The sequence below is a fragment of the Takifugu flavidus genome, chromosome 1, assembly GCF_003711565.1.
Source record: "Takifugu flavidus isolate HTHZ2018 chromosome 1, ASM371156v2, whole genome shotgun sequence".
NCBI lineage: Eukaryota > Metazoa > Chordata > Actinopteri > Tetraodontiformes > Tetraodontidae > Takifugu > Takifugu flavidus.
Genome location: NC_079520.1, coordinates 1,938,395 through 1,960,729, shown reverse-complemented (window position 1 = coordinate 1,960,729; position 22,335 = coordinate 1,938,395). Strand labels below are relative to the sequence as shown.

The window sequence follows — 22,335 nt, the reverse complement described above, 5'->3', positions numbered from 1 at the left end:
CTTACTTCGACCACTAGATGGAAATAAAGAGGCGCGTGTTTTAAAGAGTGTTGACCAGAATCCATCAGCGATCAGACATAAATCGGAATAAATCTGATCAGATTATGTGATTCTGCCTGGATGAAATGTTGGCTGACAGGTTTGTCGTGTCTTTAAAAGGTCTCAATAGACAAAAACAAAACACTTTCTTTACAGAAACATACAGCAGTTACAGTTATTAACTCTAAGCTCAGAGGCCACACCTGTGCCCTCCCTCACTCCTGGAACTCTACAGTTACCTGCATGATATCCAGTATCAACACCTGTTCATTTTATCTTTATTTAATCAGAGAACATTAATTTAGGACCTTTGCTCAGCACTCTGTCCCCACACCACTCCTGAATAAATTCTTTCTTTTGTAAATATAATGTTACATGTTGGGCATATGTTCAGCTAACACCAAACCACAACAGTAAAAATGTAGCAATAAATCAAAGTTTCTTTGGTTTGAAAGAGAGAGAGAGAGAGAGAGAGAGAGAGAGAGAGAGAGAGACTTACTTTTATGACGCATTTTTTCCAGTGCAGCTTTACTAGTTCATAAGGGTGTGTGTCCATATCATAAACTCTGCCCACTTTAACGGCATGCTAAAGATCACACACACGCACACGCACACACGTACACACACACACACACACACACACACATACATACATACACACACACACACACACACACACAATGGGATGGATCAGGAAGTGATCTGGTGCTTATAAAGCATCAGCAAGTGAAGATCTGCATTCTGTGGATCTGACCTCGGACACACGGTGAGTTCACGTCTGTCTCCCCTCAGCTGATGTCCTTTTTGTTCATATCATCTAATCAAATGTTCTTCACATTTCCAGACTCTGTCAGAATGTACGGCCACAACCAAGGTACAAAGGAAACACTTTTGTCAACAAAAAAAATGAGTGCATGTGTCAAATTATGGACGCCTTGATCTCTCTTTCCTCTCTCTGTTCAGGAAACCAATATCCAGGTTATCCAAACCAGCCGCCAGGTGCAGGATACCCTGCGTATCCTCCAGGAGCTGCTCCTCCAGCAACCTGCCCCCCTCCAATGCCTGGGTGCCCACAGGGTCCTGGCTGTGGCCAGGGCCATGGGCACGGGCATGGTCACGAGCACGGACATGGACACGGGCATGGACACGGGCATGGACATGGGCATGAGCAGGGTCCTTGCTGTGGCCAGGGCCATGGACAAGGGCATAAACACGGGCATGGACACAAGAAGCACAAGCATAAGCTTGGTCACAAACATGCCCATTGTCACAAGAAAGGGAAAAATAGTCACGAGGTAAGAAAATGTTCCTCAGATAAGATGGGCTGCCTGCTCAGAATCCAGTTTCTCTTGTAATTTTTTGGTTTGTGTGTTTTATATTTGACTATGTCTCTAACAAAAGCCTGGTTTGTAATTTGTTGTGTTGTGTCTTTTTTTCTCTCTCGCTTTAGTCCTCCAGCAGCTCCTGCAGCAGCGACTCTGATTAGATGTAGAAGACTTGTAACATCTTCTTCACATGAAATCCCTGGCTTTAAATGCAATTTTAAATGTTATGGTTTTCTTACCAGAATCAGAATTTAAATAAATAAAACCACTGGGACAAATTACCAATATGTTTTCATTTGTGCTTCCTATCTGAACGTGCTTGCTTTCATGTTTTTGTGTTAAATTTTCAGTAGAACTGCCCAACAAAGTCCTATTTTGATATTCAGCCTTGTCAATAGTGCACTTCATGGCTATAAAAATTGCTGGATCATGTACCAGCTCTATTACTTAAGAGGCATAATAACAGTAAAGATCCATCCAGCACTTACCGTAAGATAAGATCATTCATTTTATCTTTATTTAATCAGAGAACATTAATTTAGGACCTTTGCTCAGCACTCTGTCCCCACACCACTCCTGAATAAATTCTTTCTTTTGTAAATATAATGTTACATGTTGGGCATATGTTCAGCTAACACCAAACCACAACAGTAAAAATGTAGCAATAAATCAAAGTTTCTTTGGTTTGAAAGAGAGAGAGAGAGAGAGAGAGAGAGAGAGAGAGAGAGAGAGAGAGAGAGACTTACTTTTATGACGCATTTTTTCCAGTGCAGCTTTACTAGTTCATAAGGGTGTGTGTCCATATCATAAACTCTGCCCACTTTAACGGCATGCTAAAGATCACACACACGCACACACGTACACACACACACACACACACACATACACACACACACACACACAATGGGATGGATCAGGAAGTGATCTGGTGCTTATAAAGCATCAGCAAGTGAAGATCTGCATTCTGTGGATCTGACCTCGGACACACGGTGAGTTCACGTCTGTCTCCCCTCAGCTGATGTCCTTTTTGTTCATATCATCTAATCAAATGTTCTTCACATTTCCAGACTCTGTCAGAATGTACGGCCACAACCAAGGTACAAAGGAAACACTTTTGTCAACAAAAAAAATGAGTGCATGTGTCAAATTATGGACGCCTTGATCTCTCTTTCCTCTCTCTGTTCAGGAAACCAATATCCAGGTTATCCAAACCAGCCGCCAGGTGCAGGATACCCTGCGTATCCTCCAGGAGCTGCTCCTCCAGCAACCTGCCCCCCTCCAATGCATGGGTGGCCACAGGGTCCTGGCTGTGGCCAGGGCCATGGGCACGGGCATGGTCACGAGCACGGACATGGACACGGGCATGGACACGGGCATGGATATGGACACGGACATGGACACGGGCATGGTCATGACCACGGACATGGACATGGGCATGGATATGGACATGGGCATGGACACAGGCATGGATATGGACATGGGCATGGACACAGGCATGGACATGGGCATTAGCAGGGTCCTTGCTGTGGCCAGGGCCATGGACACGGGCATGGACACAAGAAGCACAAGCATAAGCTTGGTCACAAACATGCCCATTGTCACAAGAAAGGGAAAAATAGTCACAAGGTAAGAAAATGTTCCTCAGATAAGATGGGCTGCCTGCTCAGAATCCAGTTTCTCTTGTAATTTTTTGGTTTGTGTGTTTTATATTTGACTATGTCTCTAACAAAAGCCTGGTTTGTAATTTGTTGTGTTGTGTCTTTTTTTCTCTCTCGCTTTAGTCCTCCAGCAGCTCCTGCAGCAGCGACTCTGATTAGATGTAGAAGACTTGTAACATCTTCTTCACATGAAATCCCTGGCTTTAAATGCAATTTTAAATGTTATGGTTTTCTTACCAGAATCAGAATTTAAATAAATAAAAGCACTGGGACAAATTACCAATATGTTTTCATTTGTGCTTCCTATCTGAACGTGCTTGCTTTCATGTTTTTGTGTTAAATTTTCAGTAGAACTGCCCAACAAAGTCCTATTTTGATATTCAGCCTTGTCAATAGTGCACTTCATGGCTATAAAAATTGCTGGATCATGTACCAGCTCTATTACTTAAGAGGCATAATAACAGTAAAGATCCAGCACTTACCGTAAGATAAGATAAAGTTTTATTATCCTCTGAGTGTAAATGCAGTAGTCACAGCAACAGAACATAACAAAACTTCATACACATTAAAAAAAGTTTAGAAACAAAACTCCATGCAAAATTAACCATTGACACTTAACAAATACAAGGCACAGGCAGTGTGAGTGGATTATACACATTATAGTTTTTCAGTTTTAATCAATATGCATATGATTTTATTTTAGTTTAATATCTTACGGTTTAATATCTAATATTCACAGATTTGAGTGAAATTACCTAATATAAGCGCTAGGTGGCAGTGTCGCGGGAATGCAACAGGCACAGACTCTTCCTCTGTGGTGCCTACGCCTTGATGACGTCACGGCCACTGGCCAATCACAGAGAACCTTGCCTCCCATCCAGGAAGTAGGCGCAAACGTCCTGCAACCCAGAACTGTCTCTCCAGAGCAGGCAAAGATCTGGGTGAAAGTCAGCCAGAATCATGTCTTTTATAGTTTTAACGCCGAAGTACAGGTACGTGGAGACAGTCGGGGTGTTGTAACGACTTTAATACCCCAACAGCCCAACGGTGATGTCTTTATTCAGCATCCTGTTATTTGTCAGACGTGGTAGGAAAAACTCTGCTTTAAGTGCGCTACATGGATGCTAGCAATGGTGTAAATGCATGACATGTGATTAGGTTGTGACAGGGGATGTATATATATATATATATAATATCAGCGAATTGCTTCCAGACCTGTTGCACTTTTCTGCTTTGCTCTTCCCCCAGACTGAGCTCTCTCTGCAGGCTGCAACGAATTCACTCCCACATGGTGAGCAAATGCTATCGTCTGTGGGTCTTATTGAAAGGTCTGACAAACATGAGTTTGTTCATTAAAATGTTTACATCTTGGGTTCTTTTCTACTGTGTTCTTTCTGATTTTGTTTTTTTAGCTGAACATTTTCATTTCGTGCGTGGAGGCAAATGTCACGACCCAAGTTTATTAACTTTCTTCTTCAGTCTAACTGTTCTGTTGTCTTTATTTGAACTCAGATGTCAAGTCGGGCAGAACCAGAAGTTCTTCTGGAGAAAGTGGGTTGTGCGGGTGTGATCACCCTAAACAGACCGAAATTCCTAAATGCCCTGACTCTGAACATGACCCGTCAAATCTACCCTCAGCTCAAGGTACCAGAACATCCAGCTTAAACAAAAAAAATTCTATCAGTGAATAGAGTAACTTATAAGTGCATTATATTCTTGCTAAGTGTGAAATCAATGGACCCAAAGTCTATTTTGTTTAAAGCATCATCAGGTTTTGGTACATTAATGTAATGAGTTCATTCAGATAGTGAGTTCTTTCAAATTTCTTATTATTTTCTTTTAGAAATGGGAAGATGACCAAGAAGCTGCTATTGTGATAATCAGAGGAGCGGGAGGGAAAGCCTTTTGTGCTGGTGGAGACATCAGAGGTGAGCAACCTCCACCCGTTCAGCGGTGTAGCTTCTGTCCTGTCTGCTCCCCCCTGTGGATGCGCTGCTCTCTAAAATGCATCTAAGCCACGCAGCAACGATCGCTCCGCACGCACACGTTGAGAAAAGCTGCTCCACATTTTCTATAAAATGTGTGACGCCGTCCTCTTTAGTCGCCGTTGTGTTTTTCCTTCTAGCGGTAACAGAAGCAGGGAAAGCAGGAGACGCTCTCTCGGAGGATTTTTTCCGTGAGGAATACATCCTCAACAACGCAATCGGTATTAAAATATCCAAACCTTTTCTGCTTCTACCATCATCTGTTTTTACCAAGTTGGCTTCATTTTTTTTCTTCTTTTTTTTTCAGGAGCCTACAAAAAACCCTATATAGCCCTAATTGATGGAATAACAATGGGAGGAGTGAGTATATTTATTACGTATGGAAGCCATTAAAAGCACATACTTTTAAGGATTTTTAATAAATGATTAATGAGAATTTTTACACCAATAACCAGCTTTGTGGCAACTCTAACGTTTCACTCTAAATGTGACCCCTGTGGGTGCATCATGCAATGCGCATGTTGTCCTGCAGGGGTCAGTAGTGACGCGCGTATTGTTGCCAGGGGCAAAGGAAGCAACATAAAATGACAAAGCTGCTGCTGCTGCTGCTTCCTCTGTTTTCCACTCCTGGTTTTATTTCGCCCGGTAATTCAATCAGCATGACGCCGCAATTATTATTGTTTTCAAGCGGCCTTGATTTGAACCGCTTTTATTGCAAAGGTCCTTAATTCATTATTGCTTTGTGACTCTGGTTTTCAGACAGCAACTGTGGGTTTTTAATGCATTCTGTTGTGTTAGCTTTACATGACCTTGACAGGGATTTTACCCCATCCAGCCTCCCACTCCTCCACTCTGGTATGTGCAGAAGCTGTTTGCAGCTGTAGAAATCTGTTGCTGGTTGGTGTTTCTGTGCTCTGCTTAGGGGAGGGATTATCTGGGAAGGTTATTTTTCGGGGTGTCATTGTGAGGTGAAGAGACCGTCGGCATTTTGTCGCATCCAGATGTTGACAATTAGAGTTTTTCAAACTTAATTTCCGATGATGCGGTTTTCAGCCCTTCTCCTCCTGGAGGTGGGTCAGAATGTTGGTCCTGACCGGGGTTCTGCTGTAGACCTGTTGGAGGCCACACAGATGCTCCACAATCGTCCTGTCAGAGACTTATTCAAATCGAGTTGATGGTAGGAAGAGTTGAAAGACCAATAACCTCCGCTCTGAGTGTCCAAAGGGGCTGAATCCTAGAAGCTGTGAACCAAAACAGCCTCTTGCTGGTGAGGATGTTCCATTGTTGGTTCAGGCTGTGTTGGTCAGGACACCACCCACCCGACAGGCGGACGCGATCATTTGTCAGAACAAAACAGGAAAAAAAAAAGAAGATGCGTGCTAATGGAAACACAGGGAAGGGCTAAGTGCTGTGGTCTGATGTGTGCAACACTGTCTGTCTGCTGTGGTCACTTCCAGTTAGCGTCCCATTTTGAAACCATTAAAACCTGAATTTGCAAATATTTAACTGTTATTGCGCTGGTGTGTGTGTGTGTGTGTGTGTGTGTGTGTGTGTGTGTGTGTGTGTGTGTGTGTGTGTGTGTGTGTGTGTGTGTGTGTGTGTGTGGACACCCAGCTGCTGCTGGAGGACAGGAACGTTGATATAAACCATCCTCAGGGTGATCTGTGTGTGTGTGTGCGTGCGTGTGTGTGTGTGTGTGTGAGAAAACAGACTAGTTCTATATATGGAAAAGTGGGTCCCCTGCTCCAGGATCAACCCTCCCTCGTCAGAACATTTCTGCTGGAGCTGGTGATGAAGAACCTCCAGGGAGCAAGGTTGTGATGTCAGCAGGTCAAAGAAGGCACGACGACAGCTTGTGGCTGTTTGCATCCCTCACGCGCACGTCCTTGCAGTTGGATTCTGGGAAAGCTGCTTTTGCCTTGAGTCGACAATGAATAAACACTGTTGGATGAATGAATATTCCAGAAGGGAACACCAACCAGCAGGAGCCAGACTGGAACAGCAGGGAACCAGGTCTGGGAACCTGCAGGGGGATTAATGCCACCCAAACACGTCCCAGGCAGGACTGCAGCCGCTCGGGGGCAGGAGGGGCAGGAGGGGCAGCAGGGGCAGGAGGGGCAGCAGGGGCAGGAGGGGCAGCAGGGGCAGGAGGGGCAGGACCTATAAAGGCAAAGCTGTGTTGGTGAACACCTGAAAATGATGCTTGGATAATATGAGGAGCCGTTAGCCTGCAGAGGTCGTAGAGATCCTTCATGGAGGTCATAGAGATCCTTTATGGAGCTCATAGAGATCCTTTATGGAGGCCATAGAGATCCTTCATGGAGGTCATAGAGATCCTTTATGGAGGCCATAGAGATCCTTTATGGAGGTCATAAGAGGCTCAGCTAGCTTCTACGTGTGCTTCTACACGTCTGTAAAGTCGTGGACGTGTTTGTGGTGGAACCGGAGACGAACGTCCCGGCTCTGCACAACCTGCCGCTGTGTCAATATTTGGCTTTCCCGCAGTAACACAAACATCGGAGGACTTTGCGCGGCGCCGAAGCCTCTGGGCTGTAAATTTCCTGCGCCGCGAACACTCGTCTCACATTTCCATTGTTTACCCGAGGAGCAGGAGACGTGTTCTTATACGGCGTCCGACGAGCCGCCGCTGCGTTCCGCTACTTTTATGGCGAGAGACACGTCAGCCGGAGGGTTGTTTAAACAGTTTGGTTGGAAATCTTCCACCTTTTCTGCTGCTGACTTTGTTTCTGCACTTTGGAGGAAACGTGTAAAAGGTTCGTTTGTCTTGGGTTTACGTGACTCATCCTGCGGCTATTAATAGACCAGGACGAGAGGAGCTCAAAACTCACCTCTGAAGCGCTCCGAATGTACAGCAGGAAACATGTTTCAAACTGTTCAGTGGGCCGTTGTTGAGCCTCTCCCGGTTGTGGGACAGGCCCAACTTTCACCCAGGTGCATTGTGGGAGATTTGGGTGCAGCGGCGAGCGGTCTGACCCGTTCCCCAGAATATATGAGGGCAGATGTCTGATTAAAAGGAGTAAATCTCAGGTCAGTCGCTCACGTCTCACAGAACAGGGTAATAAATCTCCCCCCGGGGACGGCGCGATGACATCACGGCGCCGCTGATCAATAGCAGCGTTTGTCTGCTTCTCATTCAACATGTGGAGGGTTTTAAAGAGCGTTACCGTGGCGACGCCCTCCTCGGATTTTAGGAGTAAGAACAAATCTGTTTCTGAGTTCAGCGGCGTTTGTGGTGCGCGCTCCCCCGTCAGCGTGCACTCGCACTTTTACTCATATAGGATGGTGATGGTGTTGCCATGGTAACTCAATCCTACATATGTAAAGAGGTGCTTGACAACATGTGGCCTCTGTCACTGCTGGAGGACACACACACACACACACACACCTCTGCAGCAGTGATAGACAGACAATTTCCCCCATCAGTTTTCTCACCTTGACTTCCCTCCCCAGAGCTAAAGTCCTGATTCCCCCCCCCCCCCCCCCGTCTGCAGGGCGTGGGCCTGTCGGTGCACGGGAGGTTCCGAGTGGCCACGGAGAAGACGCTGTTCGCCATGCCGGAGACCGCCATCGGTGAGACCTTCCAGCTGTTATTGTTCCGTCAGTAGAGGGCTGGGGGCGACTGTGGCCGGCCCAGTTCAGCCAGGGTGGATCTTCCAGACCATAAATTATGTAGGAGCAGGGATGCGTGTTGCTGGCCTCGTTACAGCCTTGTCACAGCCCGTGCACGTGACGACCCAGTGTGAAATGGCAGCGCACGGAGACACCAGGACAGCTGAGTCCTGAGGTGAAGTCAGGAAAATTCCCTTAATTCCAGCCCTGCGGAGCGCGAAGGAGATGCCGATAATGTCAGAATAAGTGCTCGCGCACGCCCGCGAGGGCACGTGCACGTTTATCTGAAGCTCGGCCGCAACTTTCCCACAGGAACTCTCGTGTTGTAGCTTCAGGGAGGACGGTAAATAAAAGCAGTCATCCGGCAGCAGATGAGGGATGTGTGTGTTTTAAAGGGCTCCACATCCACTGGACAAAATGGCCGCTCGGCTCCACCACACGTGCACGCCCCATCCAGCATTTAAGGGTTTCGGGGCTGCTTCCTCTACTGTAATTGGCCTCGCGCCACAGCGCTAAGCTATCGTTTGCTCTTTAGCTAATTGACTTCAGGGGAGCAGATGGCCTCCTCCTGAGGCTCCGGAGAGATTAATAAGAGTCTGGAACGACTGAGGAGTCACAGCTGACGTGGACCGAGCAGCTCGTCCTCGCTCAGGTTGATTATCAGAGCTCCGGACCGGTTAATTATGCAAGCCTATCGATTGTTTGTTTGTTGTGACAGGAAGAGAATCTTGTTAGTCTCTTCTCCTCCTGCAGATGTGCGCTAATAAAAACTCAGCAGGAGGATATTTATTGACCCTCATGTTCAGCCTGGTTACCGTCATGTTTTAATCGTTCTGATCCTGGCAGCAGATGTCCAGTATGACCAGTACGACCAGTTTAGTCTCACTGCTCTGAAAGGAATCGGCTGCTGCAGAAGACAGGAAGTTGTGAGGAGCGATGAGAGCTGGCGCGTTGATGTATGAGGGTGAAGCCAGAGTTATTCCAGAGGACATCCTGAAGTGTTTCATCATGTTTTTCCACAGCTGGTTAATCTCCTGCTGCTCAGATGGAAAAGGTGCGAGCTGTTTGTCCTTCCCTTCATCACGTGATCAGGGATTCCCCCGCCCCCCCCACACAACCCTCCCTGTAATTTATTAATGGCATCCTGTCTCTACCCCCACCTCAAAGACCACCAAATGGCAGCTTTTGCTCTTGAAATAAGGGTCAAAGAGGAGTGTGTGTGTGTGTGTGTGTGGGGGGGGGGGGGGGGGGGGGGGGGGCTCATCTGGAGATTAACGTCATGTAAATTATCCGAATATTCAAGGAACAGCCAGATGACTTCAGTTGTGACGTAACATTGACATTTTCCAGCTGTAACGTTCAGTAAACGTGACATTTGTACGATACGGCAGAAGGTCTGGAGGGACGTGCTAACACGTTAGCCTTTAGCTTGTTTCCCAGCAGAACACTGCGGCTGTATTGTGTGTTTTAAACCTTTACCCTACCCCCCCCCCCCCCCCCAAACAGACACGTATCCACACACTTGCGCTGTCACGTTAAGGTTAACTCCTCCTGTGGTCAGATTAACAGATTAAACCCGACCCTGCTAGCATACTGAACAACAGCCATAAGCTGCCACATTTATGATATTACATCTTCAGCTGTAAATCAGGTCAGCCGCCCTAATCCCCCCCCCCTTCCCCCACGTCCCACACAAAGGCTGTAAAGATGTCAGAAATCCAACTGTGTCCAACGGAATCTCATTTTTCCCTCACTGTCTAATCACCGGAATGAAACTGAAGCGTTGGGAAACACAGATCTGTGTTAGCTGCTGTGCTAATCACCATTAGCCTGGATGCTAATGGAACTTTCATCTGGAGTCTGTTCTTTTTTTCCCCAATTGTTTTAAGGAGAAACCAAAATGATGATAAAATTTGTTTGATAATTGACGTGTTTATGTTCTTGGCAGGTCTTTTTCCTGATGTGGGAGGCGGCTATTTTCTGCCAAGGCTGCAGGGGAAGCTGGGACTCTTTCTGGCCTTGACGGGCTTCCGTCTGAAAGGACGTGACGTGCAGCGGGTCGGCGTCGCCACACACTTTGTGGAGTCCAAGCACGTACGTTGGCTTTAAAGAAGTGATGTTAACCGCTGGGTTTAATTCCAGCTGGGGTCTTTAAGAACCCGCTGATGACGTGGGAGCTGGAGATTTTTCATCAACCACACGGTGCTGGATCAGGTCGCGGGTCACGTGGAACAGAAGGATTAGGAGCCGATGACGCCCGGTTCTTTATCTGAACCAGCCCAGAGTCTCTGGTTTCATCACCAATCTCTGAATGTGATGACTCCCACAGATCCCAGACCTGGAGAAGGAGCTGGTGGACCTGAAGTCTCCGTCCGCTGAAGACGTCTCTAACGTTCTGCAGTCGTACCAGAACCAGGTCTGAACCTTCAGGTGTTGCTCCCCTCACTGCTTGTCAGCGTCCCGTTCCAACCTCCCGTCTGTCTGCAGAGCTCTCTGGACTCGGAGAAGCCGTTTGTCTTGGAGAAACACCTGTCAGACATCAACAGGTAGGTCCATAACTGATGCGGGGCGTTTGGGCTCCAGTGTCTCCAGTAATAACATGGTGCGTTTTCATGCCCCCCCCCCCCCCCCGCAGGCTGTTCAGCTCCAGCAGCGTAGAGGGCATCGTGCAGAACCTGAAGGCCGACGACTCGTCGTTTGCCAAGAAACAAGCGGAGGTCTGAGCAGAATGAGATTCATTTTAATGAGATTCATTGCTGGCTCCGCCCACCCCGTCCAACATCAGATTAAGCCCCTCCTCCTCACAATGATTGTGCTGCAGGGTTAAGAAGGGCTCAACGTCACGGTCCACTCCCGTATTTGACACATTTGTACCCATGTTTCACCTTTATTTCCCAGACACTGTCCAAGATGTCCCCCACGTCCATGAAGATCACCTTCAGGCAGCTTCAGGCCGGAGCAACTCTGAGCCTGTCCGAAGTGTTGGTGATGGAGTATCGGCTGAGCCAGGCGTGCATGGTAAACACACGAATAAAAACAAGAACTCGGAGCCAAACCGCTGCCGACTCCATGTTTACAGCTCAGGACTAAGAGTGCATGCTAACACGTGTAGCGCGGTGGCTAAACTGTGAAAGGCAGAGTAGGACGAGCAGTTTTGGTCCTAGAAAACCACGTAACCTTTAAGGAGACGTGGAAAAGGTCGTCTTCTCATGGTGTTTTCCTCTGGTTCCTGCAGAGGGGCTGTGATTTCTACGAGGGCGTTCGAGCCGGTGAGTAATAAAATGGCTCCACTCCTCAACCTAAAGTCATCTAACAGCTTTTCCACCTGCTTATCTTCCACAGTGTTGATAGACAAGGACCAGAGTCCCAAGTGGAACCCCCCCACGCTGGAGGAAGTGTCCCATCAGATGGTGGAGCAGAGCTTCTCCTCCCTGGGCCACAAAGACCTGACGTTCTAAAGTCCCACCTCCAAAAACGCACCGCCGAGCCTTGGAGAGGACAGAGGAGTCGAGTCAGTGTTCGGCCCCCAGCTGCCCAGATGATTCATCTTCACACCTAGAATAGAAACAGGAGCAAACTGTGTCACACCTGGAGAGGCTGCAGCCGCACAGGCGGCGGCGGCGGCGCCGGAGGCACGTGGGGCGACTGCGAGCACGTTTCAGGCGGGTCTGTATTTTTAGAATTAATCCGAAGGGAAAAGGTGCCGCTGTTGTTTTATCGGCGCGTCTGAAGTGACGTCGCCTCCTGAAATCGATGGTTGTGTGTTTTCTGAGACGCAGGTTCAGTTGGACGCTGCAATAAAGTGGAGCTGCTGACGTAGCTGAGTGTTACGGTGTGTGTTCGTCGGTGTGTTCGTCGGTGTGTGTTCGTGCTGTTGTGTTCGTAGTGTGTGTTCGTCGGTGTGTGTTCGTAGGTGTGTGTTCGTAGGTGTGTGTTCGTAGCTGTGTGTTCGTAGGTGTGTGTCGTAGGTGTGTGTTCGTCGGTGTGTGTTCGTAGGTGTGTGTTCGTAGGTGTGTGTTCGTAGCTGGTGTTCGTAGGTGTGTGTGTTCGTAGGTGTGTGTTCGTAGGTGTGTGTTCGTAGGTGTGTGTTCGTCGGTGTGTGTTCGTAGGTGTGTGTTCGTCGGTGTGTTTCGTAGGTGTGTGTTCGTCGGTGTGTGTTCGTAGGTGTGTGTTCGTAGTGTGTGTTCGTAGCTGTGTGTAGCTGTGTGTTCGTAGGTGTGGTTCGTAGGTGTGTGTTCGTAGCTGTGTGTTCGTAGGTGTGTGTTCGTAGGTGTGTGTTCGTCTGTGTGTGTTCGTCGGTGTGTGTTCGTCGGTGTGTGTTCGTCGGTGTTGTGTTCGTAGGTGTGTGTGTTCGTCGGTGGGTCGTAGTGTGTGTGTTCGTCGGTCGTGTGTGTGTTCGTGGTGTGTTCGTCGGTGTGTGTGTTCGCGGTGTGTGTGTTCGTCGGTGTGTGTTCGTCGGTGTGTGTTCGTCGGTGTGTGTTCGTCGGTGTGTGTGTTCGTCGGTGTGTGTTCGTAGGTGGTGTGTTCGTAGGTGTGTGTGTGTTCGTCGGTGTGTGTCGTCAGTGTGTGTTCGTCGGTGTGTGTGTTCGTCGGTGTGTGTTCGTAGGTGTGTGTTCGTCGGTGTGTGTGTTCGTCCACGGTCATTTTCCAGAGCAAAATAAGGTTTCTGGTCGATCTCAAGTCTCGAATGTGACCTAAAAAAAACAAACCTTCACACGGAGACGAATTTCCAATATCCTGCAAATTTATCAAACATAAAACTCTGATGGAAAAATACGAACTCCTCCAAACGACGTAAAATTGTCAAGTTTAATTTGTAGAAGTTCCATATTTGAGCCCTTTTCCACATAACACGAAACCCGATTTTATCTTAATCGAGCCCGCCCCGTCTCGTTTCTATGACAACCATCCGACGTCCCCGTGAGACGCAACGGACCCACGGGACACAACAAGCAGCTGAAATATGCTGACGGATCCGGACAGACTGGGACCAGTTTAGAGTTCAGGAAGGTTTATTGGGATCTGATCTCAGGCGAGGACAGTCTGAGACTTTGGAAATGTCTCCTCATCACCAGAGTCACTGATGTTACAGGAGGAGGCGCTTTGATATGGCTTCTCAGCTGGACCACAGCTGGAATTCTGGGTACATCCCAGTGACACCAGTAGTCCCGCACCATTTGGGCCCGAGGAACAGAACCCTGGAGCCCCACCTCGTCCATGTTTGCATATTTGTGCTGCGGATTATTAAGGCCTCAAACATTTTGGAAGGGTCTCGGATTCTCTGAGCTTCCGTCCAGTTCTTGGACAAGTCCAAACCGGAACTGCGTCACATTTCCGCCCCTCAGGGCCGATGGCGCACCGAGATGAGCGGAGCTGAGGAAGCCTTGAGACCATGCCAGCGAGGTCTTCTCCACCTGATGGCACCGATTAATAACGTCCTCCGGAAGAGGAGACGGTCTCGGCTACAGGAGGCATCCGTGCGCGCCCGTGCGCGCCCCTGCACCGATCAGATGACGGGACAAATAAGGGCCGGGGGACACGATCTCCAGTCAACGGCGCTGCAGCGAATCAGGATCAGGCTGCGTTTAGACCCGATCCAAGTATAATCCCAATCCGGAAAGTGGGTCAGAACCCGAATAAAGAGTTGGAGAGTTTCACTGCGCTCGAGCCGTGTCCCGGGCCCGGGGACGCTCCTCAGGGGACGTCGCATTCGATGTAGGGGATGTCGCAGTAGCGCCGGTCCACCTCCACCCACTGCTGCACGGCCCGCACCACGATCTCCTCGGAGAGCTTCTGGGCGTACTCCAGCAGCACCGGGTCGGCCTGGGGGGGGCCGTCCGCTGGGTCCTCCTCCGGGTGAACCAGGCGGGCTCTCTCGCCCTTGGCTCTGCCTCCCGCACGCTCCGCAGAGTTCGCATTCAGGGCCGCGGCGCCGCTCTTCTTGGATTTAACACAGCCCATCCTCCAGAGGGTGCAAGTTAGGAAGCAGTGCTGCAGGTTGTGAGCTCACATCCCCGAGCGCGTGTCGGGTTTGGTGCTGAGAAGGTGACCGGCGAGGGGGCGCACCCCCGCGCTGCCCTGTCAGACCCGCTCCATGGCCACGGCTGGACCTCAGCTCGTCCTCGGCTGCAGGGGGACGGGAAAGAGGACAGGTTAAGTCCAGGTGACAAATAACCAGCTGGAGGCAAAAGAAAAACGGAGTGAAGGCGATCTTGACGCCGCGGGCTTGACCCCGTGCGCGGGGTCACGGCCTCGCCTCTGCAGGGGTTTCAAACGTTACTCATTCCCGACCCCTCCCTGTCCTTAACCTCCCCGTGAGTTATGACTCAATCCCCCGGCCCGTGCAGCAGTGCACGACACGGAAGCGTGTCTGCGTGGCGGGCGCGCGCCGATGCCGCGCCGCTGTTTGTAAGGCCTTGTTTCCCATCTGTTCCACTAACCGAGCGTGATTCGCCCTGACAGCTCTGTTTCTGGGGGCCTCGGGGAACATGTGCTCCGTTCAGAAAGCTGCTCCAACACGCTGGCTCCTGAATGATTAATGCAGAACGGGGAGCGTGCGTGTGAGCAGCAGCAGCAGCAGCAACGTTAGAATACAAACCAGAGCACTCACAGTCAGTCTCTGCTGCATCTGATATGATAATGTGCTTAAATGGTTCTAACAAAACAGGAAAAGAGCATCCGGTGTCTGGCAGACAAACATGGGATTAAGATTAAAGTGGGATAATTTACTCGAACACAACACAATGGGGAGCCTGGTCTGAGGCTCAGAGACACACATGACATCCAAAACGTGCTCCTCCAGAGCGGTACTTACTTTTACCAGAGTGTGGGGAGACGTCAGCCTCCTGCCCATTCCAGACAGCCAAAACCCGGGGACAGAAAATAAAACCCAAGGTCGTTCAAGTAAATTATAATCCCGACATCATCTGCGGCGGCGCTCTTCAGACGACATCCAACCGATCTGAACTTGACATTCCAGTGATATGTGCGTAAAAGAAAAACCCAACTAAACACAAAAGAAGAGAGGGAAAACCGATCCTCCAAGTTACTGCGTTAGTCTACTGCAGGATGGGAGTGTTCCAGATTTCTGAATAATCTCTGATTAGGAGAGAAAACCCAGCGCCGAAAGAGCAGATGGTTTCTGCGTGCTTCTTTCACGTCGGTCAGCACCAACTGAAGCTCATCGGCTGGGAGGAAATCCGAAATCTGGATTGACTTCAGAAGGAGCGACGCTGCGTGGCGGCGACGGAGCCGCAGCGGCGCTCGACCCCGACAGTGGTGAAACGGCGCCATCGTGTGGACGCATCTGGTACTGCAGTTAAAACGAGTTTAGGAATTAAAGAGGCATTTAGAGATTTTTAGAAACTTTAGGTATAATGTAACAGTGACTAATGGTCAACTACAAGTGACTAATGAAATTACCAATCGAGAAGATGTCTGTGAAGTTAACAGATACGCACCAATAAATCTCTTGAGGGTAATGATATTCAAAGGCAATTATTATTAAACGAATTCCAACCGGAAATTCAAAAAGCTCAGTAACAGTATGGAAAAATGAAAAGTTTTTCTGTTTGGTGGGTGAGTAATATAATATATATAAATTACGTAATATAAAGTAATAACATGGTAATATAAATTACGCCACGAGATGGCGCCATTTATTCACAAACCGCTACCATCACTTTTTTATCACATATTTTAAAAACGATGTGTTTACTTTTTTCACCAGAGATAGGTTAAAAATTCAAAAGCATTGAAGAAACAAAATGATAGAATCGAGTCAAATATTTAAACTTTTAGTTTCGTTTTAGTGATTGAATAAGATTCTACGACGTGGTAAATGAGCTCTCCCCATTTACAAACAATCCTTGATCGACATCTTCGAAACACCTGCAAATGCACCAGTTTCATGTTGACTTCGTTGACAGACTTTAATAAAGTCAGAATGACCCAAACTGGGTCACACTACTCGAACTTCATCTTAACGCGACACGCAAGATGCTCGTTGCGCAATCACCGTAAGCGCGGTTAATTTATCCATCTGGGGACGCGTTCAGCACATGCTCGCGCTCTCCGTCCCTGTATGGGTTGACAAGGAAAAAAACTTCCCTGTCAGTCGGTTTAAATTCATTGTTGTCTGTCCAGCCAATCATGGTTTTTGACGACACAAAAGCGACTAAAGTTGGAGTATAAAAAGGTGCGCGCTAATAAAGCATGATGCCTCTCAGTGTGGGACATTAATCCAAACCCAGCCCAGGCTGCGCGTCAGAACCAGAACACGCCAAGGGATATACTTTTTATAGAACGCATTTCCACGTCTTCAGGAGACAATGCAACTGTCTCCGAGCATGCTGCATTTTAGCCTGATGATTTCTTTGAGTTTGGTGGTGTTGAGTGGCCAAGAGACGCACCAGCAGCCGCCCGTCGGCAGCCCAGAGGACACGGAGCAGTGCGTCACCTGCGACGTCCGACAGCACATCAAAACCATGCGATTAAACGCCATCAAGTCTCAGATTCTGAGCAAGCTGCGGATGAAAGAGGCTCCGAACATCAGCCGGGACACGGTGAAGCAGCTCCTGCCCAAAGCGCCGCCGCTGCAGCAGCTCCTCGACCAGTACGACGTGCTGGGCGATGACAACAGGGACGTGGTCACGGAGGAGGACGACGAGCACGCCATCACGGAGACCATCATGATGATGGCCACTGAACGTGAGTGTTTACCTCGCCGTGGCGCGCGCCAGCAACGGTGCGCTAAAGTCTCCAAAAGCGCTTTACGCGCGCTGACGGCGGGAAATGTTAGTTTTAGAACTAAAATAGTAAATTAAAACGTCAGACAGCAACTGATAGCGACGCGTAATACTATGTCGTGTATGTAAAAGGCTCCTCGCCGACTCATTTGTGACACTATTAACGCGCGCGTTCGTTCTCTTCTCTCTCCAGCCGCGTCCGTCGTCCAACTGAACGGGGAGCCCAAATGCTGCCATTTCTCCTTCACTCAAAAGTTTCAAGTCAGCCGGCTGGTCCGCGCGCAGCTCTGGGTGCATCTGCGCCCGGCGGCCGAGGCCACCACCGTGTTCCTGCAAATCTCCCGCCTGATGCCGGTCACGGACGGGAACCGGCACATCCGCATCCGCTCCCTGAAGCTGGACGTGAAGGCCGGGGCGAGCTCCTGGCAGAGCATCGACGTCAAGCAAGTGCTGAGCGTGTGGCTGCGGCAGCCGGAGACCAACTGGGGCATCGAGATTAACGCGTTCGACTCGAGAGGAAAAGACTTGGCCGTGACCTCCACGCAGCCCGGAGAGGAAGGCCTGGTGAGCGCAACCGCTTCTTCCTTTCCTTAGCATGAAACTTTAGGTGAGACCTTTCAGTTGCGCACGCACGAAAACAAGCTCCCCGCGCGCCATTGTTTTCGCCTTCAGGGGGCCGAGAAGCTTTGAAAGGTCCGCAGGTGGTTAAACATTCCTGCTTTTCACTGCCGCTGCAGAGAATCTAGACTTTTGCAAAGCACTTAATCAACCCCGATCACATGTGGGCAAACATCTGGATTTGGACAGCTGCCCGGTCAGCAACAACCCCGAATCTGATGGCTGGATTATATAAACGTTCACCTGCTGCACATTCCTTACAGTATTCTGTATGACTGTGCAAATCAGAGTAATTGGCTGCACACACACACACACACACACACACACACACATGCGTGCTGGTGCTTAATCAGCCGTAATCTAACTTCTGCAAGACTTTCATAATATTATCAGGCTGTGTTTGCCCGGTCAGCGTCCTCGCTCACATGCATTCTGTCGCTTCAGCAACCTTTCATGGAGGTGAAGATCTCGGAGGGGCCCAGGCGCGTCCGCAGAGACCTGGGACTGGACTGCGACGAGAACTCTCCAGAGTCCCGTTGCTGCCGCTACCCGCTCACGGTGGACTTTGAAGACTTTGGCTGGGACTGGATTATAGCCCCAAAGCGCTACAAGGCCAACTATTGCTCCGGGGAGTGTGAGTACATGCACTTGCAGAAATACCCGCACACCCACCTGGTGAACAAGGCCAACCCCAGAGGGACCGCGGGCCCTTGCTGTACCCCCACCAAGATGTCGCCCATCAACATGCTCTACTTCAACCAAGAACAGCAGATCATCTACGGAAAGATCCCCTCCATGGTGGTGGACCGTTGTGGATGTCTTTAAGTCGGGGGGCCTTCTAGTGTCAGACTTTTTGATGATCTACCAGTTCCAGCGCTTTTTTTACTCCTTCCTGCAGCGACACGGTGCAATAGAACCAGAGTAGAGGCCTCAAACCAGTCCGACCTTCCTGCAGGGCAACACCTTATCAGCTGCCGTAGCTCTCACTTTCCTTCCTGCAATTAAAGACTCAATGTCTCTCTCTCTCTCTCTCTCACACACACACACGCGCACACACACGCTGGACTTTCAGAGCAAACAGAGAAAAAAGAAACGATCATTAAAAAAGAAGCCTTTTCCGTCTCGATGCAGCGTCCATTTATAACGCCAGCAGATGTATCGTACTCCGCTCCACTCGTAGCTGACACACAAGCTAACACACATCTTACGCTAATGCGTCTTTATGAGCACCAGTTTGCAAGAGCGAAACCAGGAATCCTCATGGACTTTATTCTTTTTCTTAAAGGGCTTGGTTAAACAGAGGTGAAGACTCTTCAGAGGTGGTATTCCACACTGGTACAACACGTTTTAGTACACACAGGTCCGCAGGAACCGATGGAAAGATGCCGTAAATCCTTAAAACCAGTACTATAAAAGCCAGCCTTTTCTTTATTGATCCGGAGAGCGCGGCCAAAAAAGTTCCACCGGGGTTGAAGCAGCAGCGTCTTCGCCCACGCAGAAGCTCCGTCCCTCATCACTGTCCAGCTACACCGCCTGACCTGCCCGACACACTTGAATTATTCTGATTGTAAACTCACATTAATGGACAGAAGGACTTGAACTGAAGGCACAGCCTACAACCATGTCTAAGACGGAGGGGACGGATTGTTGAGAATGTTGAGATCACGCTTTGACTCTGTCTTACAAATGACGCAGTTTGCACTATGGCGCACCAATAGAGAGGATTGGTGGCTACAAAAGTTGTAAAAACTGATTTTGATATGTTTGCTAATGTGTATTGTATACTTATTTCCACTAGGAGTTGCCTTTCTAATCTACAATCTTGCAAGATACAGTTGTAATACAGCAACTCTATACACTTGTTTCAACAAATAAAGTTTCAAGCTTGTCTGTTGAGGCCTGTTTCTTTGGGACGTTTTGGTTTCTGTGTCAGGATCAAACAGGATGTTCAACCCCGGACGCAGGATTTTCCTCAAGCTCAAAGCTCGTCGGTGTGTGTGTGTGTGTGTGTGTGTGTGCATCTCAGTCTCATGCAAATGAGGTCGAAGGTGCTGGAAGAATCAGCAGCAGTAGCACAAAAACCGCATCTTCCCACAGAATCTGCGGGTTAAAACCAAGAAAGTTGAAGCATAATTCACAAAAAAAACCCTCACAACTCCAATTCCCTGACTTTGCCTTTTTCCCCTCGCAGCGATGGGATGTTGGAAGTATTGCAGTCTAATGAGAGGACGTGAACCTTGGCGCGCTCTGACGGCGCGACCCGAGGCCTGACTTCCGCCCGGCAGAGGGGGCGAAGGGAACGCGGCCCCCGAGAGCCACTTCCTTTCCCGCTGAGAGCTGGACAACTGCCACGAAGATCGGCCTCAGGAAGAGCCGGACTCGCTCTCCTTTTCCATCTTGGGAAGGAGGTGAAATTTCCGCGGGATCATTTATATGCAGATTTAGCGGCGTCGCGGCGCAACGACGACATGTAACATCATCCCTGCGAGTGTGCTGTTTCCATCCGCAGTTAAACCCTCCACATCGTGACTCATGGCTGCAGAAATTAGCAATTAAACAGCACAAAAATATACAGCTCCCAGGCCGCCTTTATAAACGTCAGTCAGGCGGAGGAACCGGACTTTACCAGCGCTAGTTTTCCACTCTGTAAAGACGGCGACCCTACATTTAAATGTAAAGGTACGCATGGAACTGCTGGTACGACCTCCAGCCTCTTTTACAGCAACTGGGCGAACTGGAGTGGATGAGAAGAGGCCAGAGGCCGACAGCTGGAGGCCAAGTGGCGCACGGATCGCTCCGCGCCGCGCCGCTCCGCTCCGGCCGCTGCGCGCTTGCTTCGAGACACCTCGCGAACGGGAGAAGCGTTTTGCATCGGCGCATCTGTGCAGAGGCACCCCTGAGGCCTGGATTTGCCAAAGACATTCCGCCTCTGACAGGTGACGAAGTGAGAGTGAGAACGGGAAGAAGGATGTTCGGGGGTAAAGGAGTAGTCCAAGCAGCTGGAGAGCCCGTTATTGGACGGCATTCATGTTGTGTAAAACTAATAGAATCTGAACGGCTGGAACCTGTTTTCCTCTTCAGATATTTATCAATTAATTATCTGTGTAGTATTCGATTCTTATTGTTCTCTCTTTTTATATATGACAGATCCATCCAATTTTTTGACCTCTAAAGCAGATATGTAGGATTTGCCCTTTACTCACACGTGGAGCTTGACCCCCTTCCTCGGGGTCAGAGTGAACGAGCCCGTCACGGAGCACAGGGTCACCAAAAATCCCATCTGAGGTTTGAGAAGCGCAGACAGGCAGCTGGTCAGGAGCATTTGGTGACGCTGGCTTCATTTTGCTGCCGTTTTGCTATTCTGCTGCTTAATTAGAGACTCAATTAAGCAGCAGAGTGTGCTTAAGTGTGCTTTTTGAATCCTTCTTCTATGTTACAAGGTGTCACCTTGGCCTGAACTACGGTTCTGCCAGATTAGCCGCGAAGCTAAAGGCTAAATGAAGGATTTCAGATGCTCTGACTCTGTTTACCAGTTAATAAATGAGCTTTTATATAAGACTCTCCACAGAAACAGAAAATCTGCGTCTGACTAAAGCTTTTGTACGAGTTTTCCAGCATCTGGAGCGAAGTGGGGGATGCCCTGTCCTGGACGCGTTACAGGGTCATGGACGACAAGTGGAGGGGAAAAAAAGCATCCGTGACATGTAGGCAAAAAAAACAGAAAGAAAGAACATCTGTATGGTTTAACAGATGTGCAGCTCCCACATCTGGAGAAGTGTTTGTGCTGACAGATCGCTCCGTGGTAAACATCCTCCACAACAACAACAACAACGAGAGCGATGACGGCCCGGGTCGCCCCGCTGAGGCTGAGGCGAGCGCGCTAGGCTGCTCCGTCACCACGACGCAGGAACAACGAGCGGCGTTCCTGCCGGCGTTGGCGAAACGTGCGTTTTCTAACCGACATTTCGAACCTTCAACGCCAGCGAGGACTCTCTCCGCATCAACGGGGAACGACCCGATTTTACGCCGGTGGGTTTGAAATCTGGCGCTCAGCCGCTCGGAACGCTGCGAATGAGCCCGTTTCCATCATGTGCAGGACGGGGTGAAAACTTTTGGTTGGTGGTTATAAAGTAATTTGAAGTCTAGAGTATAAAATAGACGTTGTATTCAAGCCAGATTGACAGATTCTCAGTAAATATCCCTCTTGGGTCGGCAGAAAGCAATGAAAAGTAATAAAATCAAGCAGTCCGGGACATGATAAGGGCCAGAGGGCCAGCTGCTGAATGTTGCCTGTCGTCACTTATTGAGTGATTTATCCTTTCCGTCTGCGCTC

General features: G+C 49.1%; 4 protein-coding genes across 6 annotated transcripts; 3 read left to right on the top strand and 1 right to left on the bottom strand.

Annotated features, from left to right (window-relative positions):
* Positions 1 to 601: 601 nt before the first annotated feature.
* Positions 602 to 1,649, top strand: LOC130529877 (zinc transporter 7-like). Its single transcript, XM_057040537.1, has 4 exons — positions 602 to 805; positions 884 to 913; positions 1,003 to 1,334; positions 1,490 to 1,649. The coding sequence occupies exons 2-4, from the start codon at positions 895 to 897 to the stop codon at positions 1,523 to 1,525; spliced, it is 387 nt and encodes a 128-aa protein (XP_056896517.1). The 5' UTR covers positions 602 to 805; positions 884 to 894; the 3' UTR covers positions 1,526 to 1,649.
* A 2,220-nt stretch (positions 1,650 to 3,869) lies between these two features.
* hibch (3-hydroxyisobutyryl-CoA hydrolase) lies at positions 3,870 to 12,456 on the top strand. Of its 2 annotated transcripts, none has more exons than XM_057043561.1 (14): positions 3,870 to 4,014; positions 4,271 to 4,313; positions 4,535 to 4,666; positions 4,866 to 4,950; positions 5,148 to 5,228; positions 5,315 to 5,367; positions 8,520 to 8,598; positions 10,586 to 10,731; positions 10,967 to 11,053; positions 11,125 to 11,183; positions 11,273 to 11,354; positions 11,536 to 11,655; positions 11,873 to 11,906; positions 11,980 to 12,456. In XM_057043561.1, the coding sequence occupies exons 1-14, from the start codon at positions 3,983 to 3,985 to the stop codon at positions 12,093 to 12,095; spliced, it is 1,149 nt and encodes a 382-aa protein (XP_056899541.1). In that variant the 5' UTR covers positions 3,870 to 3,982; the 3' UTR covers positions 12,096 to 12,456. The 2 variants fall into 2 exon arrangements, with proteins under 2 accessions (XP_056899541.1, XP_056899542.1); XM_057043562.1 differs by having other exon boundaries at positions 3,960 to 4,109.
* A 976-nt stretch (positions 12,457 to 13,432) lies between these two features.
* LOC130531255 (small membrane A-kinase anchor protein-like) lies at positions 13,433 to 15,892 on the bottom strand. Its single transcript, XM_057043183.1, has 2 exons — positions 15,452 to 15,892; positions 13,433 to 14,763 (listed from the first exon to the last, which is right to left on the bottom strand). The coding sequence occupies exon 2, from the start codon at positions 14,596 to 14,598 to the stop codon at positions 14,332 to 14,334; it is 267 nt and encodes an 88-aa protein (XP_056899163.1). The 5' UTR covers positions 14,599 to 14,763; positions 15,452 to 15,892; the 3' UTR covers positions 13,433 to 14,331.
* A 510-nt stretch (positions 15,893 to 16,402) lies between these two features.
* Positions 16,403 to 19,890, top strand: mstnb (myostatin b). Of its 2 annotated transcripts, XM_057043173.1 has the most exons (4): positions 16,403 to 17,346; positions 17,578 to 17,948; positions 18,447 to 18,636; positions 19,288 to 19,890. In XM_057043173.1, exons 1-4 carry the CDS (start codon positions 16,968 to 16,970, stop codon positions 19,296 to 19,298), a joined length of 951 nt encoding a protein of 316 aa, XP_056899153.1. In that variant the 5' UTR covers positions 16,403 to 16,967; the 3' UTR covers positions 19,299 to 19,890. The 2 variants fall into 2 exon arrangements, with proteins under 2 accessions (XP_056899153.1, XP_056899143.1); XM_057043163.1 differs by having other exon boundaries at positions 16,433 to 17,346; positions 18,447 to 19,890.
* Positions 19,891 to 22,335: the final 2,445 nt, after the last annotated feature.

Coding starts and splice junctions, on each gene's coding strand:
- LOC130531255 (XM_057043183.1), bottom strand. CDS start 14,598: ATGGGCTGTGTTAAATCCAAGAAGAGCGGCGCCGCGGCCCTGAATGCG.
- mstnb (XM_057043163.1), top strand. CDS start 16,968: ATGCAACTGTCTCCGAGCATGCTGCATTTTAGCCTGATGATTTCTTTG. Junction 17,347..17,577: donor CATGATGATGGCCACTGAAC/GTGAGTGTTTAC, acceptor TTCTCTCTCCAG/CCGCGTCCGTCGTCCAACTG. Junction 17,949..18,446: donor AGCCCGGAGAGGAAGGCCTG/GTGAGCGCAACC, acceptor CTGTCGCTTCAG/CAACCTTTCATGGAGGTGAA.
- hibch (XM_057043561.1), top strand. CDS start 3,983: ATGTCTTTTATAGTTTTAACGCCGAAGTACAG. Junction 10,732..10,966: donor ACTTTGTGGAGTCCAAGCAC/GTACGTTGGCTT, acceptor TGACTCCCACAG/ATCCCAGACCTGGAGAAGGA. Junction 11,184..11,272: donor CACCTGTCAGACATCAACAG/GTAGGTCCATAA, acceptor CCCCCCCCGCAG/GCTGTTCAGCTCCAGCAGCG.
- LOC130529877 (XM_057040537.1), top strand. Junction 1,335..1,489: donor AAGGGAAAAATAGTCACGAG/GTAAGAAAATGT, acceptor CTCTCGCTTTAG/TCCTCCAGCAGCTCCTGCAG.